Source organism: Chiloscyllium plagiosum, chromosome 3 (genome assembly GCF_004010195.1).
Source record: "Chiloscyllium plagiosum isolate BGI_BamShark_2017 chromosome 3, ASM401019v2, whole genome shotgun sequence".
NCBI classification, from domain to species: Eukaryota; Metazoa; Chordata; class Chondrichthyes; order Orectolobiformes; family Hemiscylliidae; genus Chiloscyllium; species Chiloscyllium plagiosum.
In genome coordinates, this window is record NC_057712.1 from 56,783,507 (window position 1) to 56,795,573 (window position 12,067).

At 40.7% G+C, this 12,067-nt stretch overlaps 1 protein-coding gene across 1 annotated transcript in view; it reads left to right on the forward strand.

The window, feature by feature from the left end:
- The first annotated feature begins 5,108 nt into the window (after positions 1–5,108).
- ccm2 (CCM2 scaffold protein) overlaps positions 5,109–12,067 on the forward strand; it is a 147,773-nt gene continuing 140,814 nt past the window's right edge. The window contains exon 1 of the mRNA XM_043682484.1: positions 5,109–5,221. Within this exon, the coding sequence (XP_043538419.1) occupies positions 5,189–5,221 (33 nt within the window). The 5' untranslated portion in view covers positions 5,109–5,188. The remainder of the gene's footprint in view (positions 5,222–12,067) is intronic.

The following is a 12,067-nucleotide window of genomic DNA, read 5'->3' on the forward strand; positions in this document are numbered from 1 at the left end:
TAGTTCCAAGAAGTTAACTGAGCTGCAACAGAAGGATGAGAAACTGAAGCAATTGTATCGAAAACCATACACAGAAGAAGAATTTGATTGTATTCCCAAATGCTACTATCTTAAAAATGATGCATTGATGAGGAAATGGAGGCCATCACATATTCAGAAGGATGAGAAATGGGGAACAGTTCATCAAGTTGTATTACCAGTGGGTTACAGAAAAGAGGTGTTGCAGGTAGCACATGAATTACCAGTGGGAGGTCATTTAGAGGTAAGAAAAACTCAAGCTAAAATATAAAAACATTTTTACTGGCCTGAACTGCATAAAGCTGTAGCTGACTTTTGCCAGACATATCATTCATGTCAGGTAATTGGAAACCGCAGGCACTAATAAAACCAGCACCTTTAATACCCATTCCTGCATTTAAGGAACCTTTTACAAGGGTTTTAATTAATTGCGTAGAACCCCTACCTATAACAAAAAGTGGGAAGAAGTATCTGTTAGCAATAATGCATGTGTCCACTAGATTTCCAGAGGCCATTCCATTATACAATAACACAGCTAAAATGATTGTAGAAGTGCTACTCAAATTTTTCACTAGATACGGACTATCCACCAAGATACAATCAGACCAAGGGTCAAATTTTATATCAAAATTATTCAGGGAAGTTATGGATGGCTTAGGAATGAAACAATTCAAACCTACTGCATACCATTCGGAATTACAAGGAGCACTAGAAAGGTGGCATCAAACTTTAAAGACCATGTTAAGGGCTTATAGTCAAGACCATCCAGACGATTGGGATAAAGGAATTCCATTTGCACTTTTTGTCATTAGGGATACACCAAATGAATTGACCAAATTCAGTCCATTTGAGTTAGTGTTTGGGTATGAGCTAAGAGGTGTTAAACCTGCACCCTTACTTCCAAAGCCCCAAAGTATCCTTCCACATGAGAAAGAGATTTTCCTGCACCTCGACACATTAGATCTACTGTGTCTGGTGTTCTTGATGTGGTCTCCTCTACATTAGGGAGACGGGACGCCAACTTGCAGAATGTTTCAGAGAACATCTCTCGGACATAGACCAAACAACCCCATTGTCCTGTAGCCGAACACTTCAACCCCACCAAACACATGCAAGTCCTGGGCCTCCTCCACCACCAAATTCTAGCCACCCAACACCTGGAGGAAGAACACCTCAGCAAAAGTGAGGACTGCAGATGCTGGAGACCAGAGTTTAGATCAGAGTGGTGCTGGAAAAGCACAGCAGGTCAGGCAGCATCCGAGGAGCAGGAAAATCAATGTTTTGGGCAAAAGCCCTTCATCAGGAATAGAGGCAGGAAGAACACCTCTGCCTTGGGACCCTTCACAGGATCAATGTCAATTTCACCAGTTTCTTCATCTCCCCTCCCCCCACCTTATGCCAAGTCCAACCTTCCAACTTGGCACCACCCTCTTGAATTGTCCTACCTGTCTATCTTCCTTCCCACCTATCCACTCTACCCTCCCACTCTGACCTATTACCATCACCTCTCACTTTCATCTACCTATTACATTCCCAGCTATCTTCTCCCCATTCTCCCCAGCTCCACGCCCCTTCCATTTATCTCTCAGTCCTTTTGGGGCCACCCCGTCCCCCAAATTCCTGACGAAAAGCATATGCTCAAAACATCAATTTTCCTGCTCCTCGGAAGCTGCCTGAGCGGCTGAGCTTTTCCAGCATCATGCTTTTTTGGGCATGAGATGAGAGGACAACTGAAATTAATTAAGGAAAAATGAGTGAGTCAGAAGCCAGAAACCACAAGTTCGGACTATGTGTCAAATTTTAGGCACTAATTAAATAGAGAGGGGAAGTTGGTCAGACAGCATATAAACAGATCACAGCAGGAGAGAAGGAGAGAAGAAATCAAAAACTCGCCATTTTTCCTCATGGAGATAAAGTGCTCATGTTACTTCCAGTGAACCTTTAAAAGCAAGGTTTAGTGGACCTTATCAAATCGAAAGGAGATTGAGTGAGGTGATCTATTTAATAAGAACTCCAGATAGAAAGAAATCTCACAGAGTATTTCATGTGACTATACTCAAAAGATATTTTGATAGGGAAGGAAAGCAAAGGGGAATTTGTTACTGTTACAACACAGAAGAACCAAATTCAGGGGATTCTGAATTGGACATTCCACAAATTAGATTGGACAATGAAGAAATTCTTAAAAATTGGGATAAATTATTGAATTACCTTCCAGAGGAAAATCGAAATGACCTGGAAGAATTATTACTATCACATGGAGAAGTATGTGGGAATAAGTTGGGAAGTACTAATCTAGGGGGGTACTAATTAGGGGTTTAGATAGGGTTGACCATGAGAACCTTTTTCCATGTATGGAGTCAGCTATTACGAGGGGGCATAGCTTTAAATTAAGGAGTGGGAGGTATAGGACAGATGTGAGGGGTAGATTCTTTACTCAGCGAGTCGTGAGTTCATGGAATGCCCTGCCAGTAGCAGTGGTGGACTCCCCCTCTTTATGGGCATGTAAACAGGCATTGGATAGGCATATGGAGGATAGTGGGCTGGTGTAGGTTAGGTGGGCTTGGATCGGCGCAACATCGAGGGCCAAAGGGCCTGTACTGCGCTGTATTTTCTATGTTCTATGTTCTAATAATGCATGATGTAGATATAGGAAACTCTGTCCCAATTAAGCAACATCGTTGTAGACTTAACCCTCCAAAGTTGGCACAGGCTCAAAAAGAGATTGAATGCATACTCCATGACAACATAATCGAAGTGAGTTGCAGCGACTGGAACTCAGCCACAGTCATGGTGCCAAAACCAGATGGAACCCAATGATTATGTGTCAACTTTTGCAAGTCAATGTAGTTACAAAGTCTGAATGATATCCGATTCCACGTTTGGAAGACTGTATTGGGAAGGTGGGACAAGCGTTGGATATTTCCTAAGCTGGATAACTGTTGGATATTTCCAAAGTTGGACGTACTCAGAGAATACTGGCAGGTATCTTTAAAAGAAAGAGTGAAGACAGTTTCAGCTTTTGTAACACTGAATGAATTGTATCAGTTTAGTGCCTTGCCATTTGGTATGAAAAATGTGCTAGCCACTTCCAAACACTAACAAAAAAGTCATTTCTGGATTGTCAAATAGTATTCTTCAATGACCTGGTGATGCTTAGTCACATTTGCAGCGTTTATGTGAATTATTGAATGGACTTCGGGAAGCGGGCTTGGTGATAAACCTGGCTAAGAGTGAATTGCCAAAGCCCAAGTCATGTTTCTGGGCAAGGTTGTTGGACATGGACAGGTGCCCCCATGAAATGTGAAAATAAAGATTATTGGGGAGTTTCCCATACCATCGATGAAGAGAGCAGTATAATGATTTCTGGGATTGAATGGATTTTATCAGGAATTCATGCAGGATTTTAGCAATATGGTTGCTCCACTCACTGACTTATTGAAGAAGTGCGGAAAATTTCTGTGGACAGAGGAATGTCAGAAGTCATTCGACAGCCAGAAAGCTGTGTTAACCACTGCCCCAGTTTTAGTCTCACCTAATTACGCAAAACCAATTTGCTATTGATGTCGGTGTTGTACTTTTATAACATGACGAGAAGATAGAACAACCTGTTGGATATTTCTCCAGAAAACTAGATATTTATCAATATTAATATACCACAATTGAGAAGGAGACTTTAAATTGAGTGATGGTGTTACAACGTTTCAACATTTATATTACCAGTAATGTATCTGAGACAATTGAATACACTGATCAGAACCCATTAAAGTTTTGAGAGAAATTTAAGGACAAAAATTCCAGACTGTTTAGATGGAGCTTATTAGTGCAACCATTCAATTTGAAAATTATACATGTGGCAGGATGAGAAAATGTAATTGCCAACATGTTGTCGAGACTTGGATGAAGAAAGCTTGGAAGTGTTCAGTGGCAGGAGTAAACGGATAGAAATAGAATGTAGTAGTGAATGGTTGCATGCCTAGAGTGAATGTAACATATATGTGTTGGAGTAAGACTAAAAGATTTAAAATTAAGCCATCTTTGTATATTGATGATTCATTTTGTTCTAAGGGGCAAGGTGTGATGATGCTGTCACTTTAAAAAGGTTACTTTCTTCTTGGTTTTATTTTAAAGAGAGGTTGTAAAGGTAGAGGTGCCAAAGTGTCTAGTTTACCAATGAAAGGGGAGTGGCCAGTTCTCCCAGTTCAGGTTCTTTTAGTTTGTTTTAGGCGTAGCAGTCACCAGATTTTGGAGCTCAGAAGTGTTGCAAGCTTCAGTAAAAAATTCCTGACTGATTTTCCCTGAAATCACTCTGGTGTGTTCCCTCCTGCCTGTAAGAATTTGTGTTTGAATTTACCTTTTTGCCAAGGGGTGTGTTTATGGGATGTTACTATATTGGAACAGTTAGTTAAGCTACTGTATCGAGTGTTTGGTTAAGTTTTCTACAAGTTAAGTAATTCTAAATACCGCCTTCCTTTGTTCATGTTTTAATTGTAGTGTTCAAATAAATTGTGTTTTGCTTAAAGCCAATTGATTTGACCAGTTATCACACCTGGAATACCCACTTCACTTCTACCCTTAAAATAAGAAAAAGTTAGGGTCTAGGCTACCTTCTTAAAATATTTGAGGGGATCTGGCCTGGTCCCTAACAAGGTGACAAATTAAGAAGAAGAAAAGGATGGTAAGGCGAGAAGAAAAACAAAATCTATGTGTGGAGCAATCATTTTCAAATATACCAGTGTCATATTGATATTTTGTGGACCGTGGAATATAAGGAGTTTTTGCTGACCTGACCAATTGTAAAATACAGTGGCATTCATTGTAAGCTATATCGGCTGAGAGGTCTACAAGTATTGTCTTAAAAATATAAAAACTAAAATGCAAAAATTAGACATAGCCACAAACCTACAAAATAAAAATTCCATGCTAATGTAGCAGTGGCAGAATTCAACAGAAATACAATCAGTTAAAGCGGAAGAATGACTCAAGACATAACTAACATGTGTGCTAAAGGAAATGAAAGTTGTTTGTTTCATTTCTAGTCCAGCAAAGAAGTTCAGTTACACGGGGAACTCCAAAGAACAGAACATTTCAGTGTCATTAACAACAAAGGAAAAACATTTTGTTCTGTCGAAGATGTATGTAGCTTGAAACGTGCCATTAAGTAAATTCAATGTATGCTCAAGAAAATGGAAACACTTCAGAGGTCAGTAGATAAGAACATGTATTGTTTTCTTGGAGAAGCAATTTAATTTGTACGCTCTTTCAGTTGCTCGTTAATGCAGCCTTTGAGTTAAAAAGCACAGGCCATGTAGCGCTCAAGAGGATGTCAACATTTTCCTCTGATTACGTACATGTTGAGATTACAATTTTGGTATGGTGCTGGCACTTCAGCACAATAATGCTGTTAAAATAGAAGTAAAAGTAACCTGATTCTGCTTCGTTTTGCACCTCTCATGCCAGTTATGTTGGTGATGTGAAATTGCTTGGATTTGGGAGTTTCATCAGCAGATAGAGAGTTCTGAAAATGATACTTGAAAAGAATTTGAGCTTGTCCTGCAGTCACCAAGATTCTAAAATTATAATATTCGTTTTTTGTTGCTTCCGATTGTTATGATTGGTGAGTCGAAAGAATGTGTCTGTTGGTGGGTTGCTGTAATGTACATAGCCTGGCACAAAAGTTTGCATAGGGAATGCAGTAAAGAATGAAGCATGTTTTTGTTTAATCCCTTCTGTGATCTTGATGTCCCAAATTCAACCAGCATTTATTGCCCATCCCCAGTTGTCTTGGAATATATGGTGATGAGCTGCCTTCTTGAATCACTGCAGTCCATATGCTGTGGATAGACCCAAAATGCTGTTAAGGAGGGACTTCTATGATTTTGTCCCAGCAGCACTGACGAAATGGCAATATCTGTATATTTTCAAGTTAGACTGGTGAGTGGCTTAGGGGAGAACTTGCCTATGGATCTGCTGCCATCTAGATGGGAGTATTGTGGGTTTTGAAGGTATTGTCTAAGGATCTTTGATAAATTTCTGTAACATTTAGATAGTACATGCCACAGTTACTGGGTGCTGGAAGTAGTGTGTGAATGTGGTGCCAATCAAGTGGGCTTTTTTCAACTGGATGGTGTCAAGCTTACTGAGTGTTGTTAAAGCTGCATTCATCCAGGCAATTAAAGAATATTTCTCCTACTCCTGACTTATTCCTTGTAGGTGGTAGGCAGGCTTTGGGGAGTTAGGGGGTGAGTTAATCACAGCGGCATTCCTAGGCTCTGAACTGCTCTTCTAGCCTTTGTATTTATATGGTGAGTCCAGTTAGGTTTCTAGGCAGTTGTACCCTCAAGTATTGATAGTGGGAATTCAGCAATAATATTGCCATTGACTGTAAAGGGTGATGGTTAGATTCTCTCTTGTTGGAGATGGACATTTGTGTGATATGCACATTACTTACCACTTGTCAGCTCAAGCCACGATATTGTGCAGTTTTTGCTGCATTTGGACATGAATTCTTCAGTATCTGAAGAGTTGAAAATGGTAGGAGTAAGTGAGGACTGCAGATGCTGGAGATCAGAGTCGAGAGTGTGGTGCTGGAAAAGCACAGCCGGTCAGATAGCATCCGAGGAGCAGGAGAATCAATATTTTGGACATAGGTCCTTCATCAGGAATGAGGCTTGTGGACTGGGGGTGCTGAGAGATAAAAATGGTGCTGAACATTGTGCAATCATAAACGAGCATCACCATTTCTGACCTTGTAATGAAAGGAAGGTCATTGTTAAAGCAACTGAAGATGGTCTGGTCAGAGACGCTATTCTGAGGAACTCCTGCAGAGATGTTCTGAAATTGAGATCGCAGATATCCAATAACTACAACCAGCTTCCTATGTACCTGGTATGACTCCAATCAGTAGAGAGCTTTCCCTCTGATTCCCACTGATTCCAGCTTTGCTAGGCTTCTTGATACCACACAGAGTCAAGTGTGGCCTTGATGTCAAGGGCTGTCATTTTCAGTTCACCTCTGGAATTTAATTATTTTGTTCATGTTTGGACCAATATACTAACTGCATATCCTTTTGGGTAGTGATGAGATTTAGATTTTAAAAATGTATATTGTTATCTTTCTGTTTGAGAGTCATTTGCTCAGAGACAGGACAACACAATGTTGTAAGATGAGCCCTTTGAATTCTGATTGAATAAACGTGTTTAAATTTGAGATTGTTAATTCACAGTTAACTTGTTTCATGAAATTTTGAGGGCTCATACCAATGAGATGTGCTGCATTGTTACTTGGAGTCCAAGTCTCAAGTCCCTGTTTTTTTTTTGGAAAAAAAAGAAATTCTTGAAACATAATGTTCCCTACTTTTGGGCCAGAAAGTCGAAATTCTTATCATAACATGTCTTTAGCAGGCTAATTAAAAACTTAACAAGATAGAGAGAAATTACCTTGTCTTGTGCTATTTAAACTTGAGAAGGTTAATTTTAATTCACAATACGAACCTGCAGTGTCCCACCAACCGACTGGAGTTTGAAGCATTGGTATTATTAAATGCTGGTGGTTTATTCAACATGTTATCAATCTAGGTAGGATGTCAATGACAGCCTTATGACATAGGCCAGCCATGTCTGCACACTGACAAGTGGGAACAGACTTTTGAGAGACTGTCACTCAAGAAAATGCCAGAGGAAATCTCGGATGTGAGTGGCTTAATCTTTTCTTGTGTGTCTTTATCCCATTTTTTTGAGTCGTCCTTAGAAAAGAAATTACTGCAGATATGTAGGATGTATTGGTTGAAATCTTCCAATATTCCCGAGATTATTGATTGATTCTGGCAAGGTTCCAGTGAATTGGAAAACAATAAGTGTATCACTACTATTCAAAAAAGGAAGAGAATTAAGTGCAGAAATCTACAGTCTGGTTAGCCTAATACCTGTCAATGGGGACAATGCTAGAATCCATTATTATGGAGTTGTAGCTGATTCAGTCATAATACTTTAAGACAAAGTCAACAGGGGAAATCTTATGGGGGCCTAAAGAAAGTGAACTATGCCAGGAACTGCACAAGAACTCATTGAGAAGCCTGGTGAGTTCTATCTCGCATTAGGATCAACTAATGCATCTTGTAACAAAGCAGTGGCTGGATAATTGCTTGTTTATCACCTTTATTAGCAGCATATATCATTTCATTCATATGCAGCTTCCTATCCTACCACCCACCACAAGCAAACTAGGTTCTGAGAATTCTCAATATGGAAGTCAAATTAGATACCTGCAGATTTCAGCTTGCAGTTGGTTATCAAAGCCTCTACGTTTCTCAACATGCAAAAACATCTTAGGGTATGACCCACAGACACCATCTATATGCATCTCTCATCCACAATGTTGGCATCCAATAATTGCCAGGCCCTCGTAATCATCATAATACCTCTTCAAACATCCTCCAAGCAGATCAGAGAGATATTAGGATGATTCTGAGAGAAAAGTTCATGAGTAGTTAGTTTTTCTGGCTACATTGAATGGTTGCGGTTGTGGGTTTGTTCGTTGAACATACCCACAACCACGACCACTGGCAACTGAGCTACAAATCTTTACACAAACCTTGAACATTGATTGGTAGAATGTGAAAGGGAAATAATGTTTAATAAAATGGTTGTTATTATCTGACTATTGTTATATTTTCTATAGGTATAATAAGATATCAGATAAAAGGTAACACGATAAGAATTCATGGTGTTGGGGATAATAGCAATGGAAGATTGGCTAATTAATCAGCATGGTGGCTCAGTGGTTAGCACTGCAGCCTCACAGCACCAGGGACCAGGTTCAATATCCGCCTCGGACGACTGTCTGTGTGGAGTTTGCACATTCTCCCCATGTCTGCGTGGGTTTCCTCTGGGTGCTCTGGTTTCCTCCCACAATCCAGAGATGTGTAGTTCAGGTGAACTGGCTATGCAAAATTGCCCATAGTGTTAGATGCATTAGTTAGGGGTAAATATTGGGTAGGGGAATGCATCTAGGTGAGTTACTCTTTGCAGGGTCGGTGTGGACTTGTTGGGCTGAAGGGCTGTTTCCATACTGTAGGGAATCTAATCTAAATCTAATCAAGATTGTAATAAGGCCAAATCCAAGTGGTGGAACCCAAACTGAGCTTCAGTGAGCAGGTTACTGCGAAGCAGGTGTTGCTTGATGCCACTGTTGATGATGTCTTCTATCACTTTACTGATGAGCGAGAACAGACTGATGGAGCATTAATTGGCCAGGTTGGATTTGTCCTGCTTTTTGTGTACAGGACATTCCTAGGCAAATTTCCACATGGTCAGTTCGATGCCAGTGTTGTAACTGTATTGGAAGAGCTTGGATAGGGATGCAGCTCAGGTTCCAGAGCTCAAGATTTCAACACTATTGCTGGAATATTGTTAATATCCATTGTCTTTGCAATCTCCAGTGTCTCTAACCATTTATTGATATCACAGGGAGTGAATTGAATTAGCTGACGACTGGCAACTGTAATGCTGGAAACTTCTGGAGGAGGCCAAGATGGATTATTCACTCGGCATTTCTGGCCGATATATTTTGCAAACAGTTCAGCCTTATCTTTTGCACTAATGTACTGTACTGGGATTTTCCATCACTGAGGATGGAAATATTTGTGGAGCCTCCTCCTCCAGGGTATTGTTTAGTGATCCTCACCATTCATGTGGTTAGACTGCTGAGCTGAGGTCCAATCAGTTGGTTGTAGAATCATTTGGCTCTGTCTATCATCTGTTTGGTAGCTTTACATCATTTTTAGGTGTGTCTGATGCTATTCCTGTCATGCCTTCTCATACTCTTCATTGAACCAGGGTAGATCCCTGGACTTGATGGTAATGGTTGAATGGGAGATATGTGGGGTTGAGATTGCAGCTTGTGTTGGAGCACAATTCCGCTGCTACTGATGGCCACATCACCTCATGTATGCCCAGTCTTGAGTTGCTAAATCTATTCAATGTCAGTCTCATTTTGCACAGTGACTGGGCCACTTAACACAATGGAGGGTTTTATTTATATGAATTCAGACTTTGACTCCACAAGAGTTGTATGCTGGTCACTCTTACAGATACTATTATGGACAGGCGCATCAGTGCCAGGCACATTGGTTAGGATGAGGTCAAGTATGTTTTTCCCATTTGTTGGTTCCTTCACCACTTGCTGCAGACCACATCCAGCAGCTATGTCCTTTACAACCTGAACAGCTGAGGCAGTAGTGCTATTGCCAAACCACTCTGGGTGGTAGACATAGAAATTCTCACCCAGAACACATCCTGCACCCTTGCCATCCCCAGTACTTCCTCCAAGTGGTATTCAACATGACGGAGCACTGATGCATCAGCCCAGAAGGACAGTAATCATTAGGAGGTTTCCTTGCCCATGCTTGATCTGATGCTACGATACTTGATGGGGTCAGCAGTCAATGTTGAATACTCCTAGGACAGTACTCTCCTGACTGTATACCATGGTCATGCGCATTCAGATACAAAAGTGGAAAATGTCCTCTCTCCAAACAAAGATAGACTTTCTGTGAATGTCTATAAATTGGGGCTCCAGCAAAAGGTGGCAATGGTGAGTAACAACACTGAGCAGGGGAGCTCTAGCTGTTGACCAAGCACTCTGGAGGACTGAGTGTCTTTGTCAGAAAGAAGCATCAGAGAGGGAGAGACAGACAATGGATTTCCTCAATCATGATGTGTTCAATGGGCTAAAGTCCATGTAAATGCTATGTTTCATTAGTTTAACCTTAATTTCCCTTTATGTTTCTAAAGTCCTGATGCCAATGAAATGACGAATCCCTGATTCACAATATTTGGTTGTCAACATGCTTGAATCTCACAGTACATCTGTTTATATGTGTGTGCAATTGTTCCTGGTAGCAATGAAGGTCATTTCTTTAAGATTGGAAGGGAGAGAATCAGACAGAAGTGCTGGAATTTGTCCTTGTCTCTCACATTCCTCCGGTGTTGTTAATGTACAATATGTAGGAGATTAGTATGTGCAAGCATTACCTCGAATCACCTCAGCAATGAATACTGGCTCCCTCAGCAGTCTCTGCGCTAGCCACATTCAGCAGTCAGGATCTCAATGGCACTGACCAATGAAGGTGTTTCAGGCACTACCAACATGTTAAAGAGTGAAGTTGAGATCCTGTATCACAATGCGAGCGTGTGCTGCTGTGCGTTGAGTTAAAAATGACACAATACCAGGTTATAGTCCAACAGGTTTATTTGGAAGTACAAGCTTTTGGAGTGCTGCTCTTTCGTCAGGCAGGTGTTGTCTGATTTTTAATTTTGTCCATCCCAGTCCATCACCGGCATGGTTGTGTGTTTAGTTCAGGTATAACCAACTATATTTAAATTTAATTGGATGGTCATGTTAGCCAAAGAACTGCTACTTACAGGGGTTGTGAGAAGAGGAAAGATCAGAGTCATTATGAAATTTAGTATAGGAGCAAATTACTGCAAATGCTGGAATCTGTACTGAAAACAAGAATGCTGGAGAAATTGTGGGTCAGGTAGCATCCATGAAGAGAAAGTATTTTGAGTCTAAATGATTTCACCTGAACTTATTATTCTAAAGCCTTCCTTCATGCTAAAGTTAAAGATTCACAAGATGTTAATGAGAAAGTTTTAAAAACGTTGTTAAATCACAGAGTCATAGAGATGTACAGCATGGAAACAGACCCTTTGGTCCAACCCGTTCGTGCCAAGCAGATATCCCAACCCAATGTAGTCCCACCTGCCAGTACCCAGCCCATATCCCTCCAAACCCTTCCTATTCATATACCCATCCAAATGCCTCTTAAATGTTGCAATTGTACCAGCCTCCACCACTTCCTCTGACTACTCATTCCATACCTGTACCACCCTCTGTGTGAAAAAGTTGCCCCTTACGTCTTTTTTATATCTTTCCCCTCTCACCCCAAACCTATGCCCTCTAGTTCTGGACTCCCCGGCCCCAGGAAAAAGACTTTGCCTATTTACCTTATCCATGCCCCTCATAATTTTGTAAACCTCTATAAGGT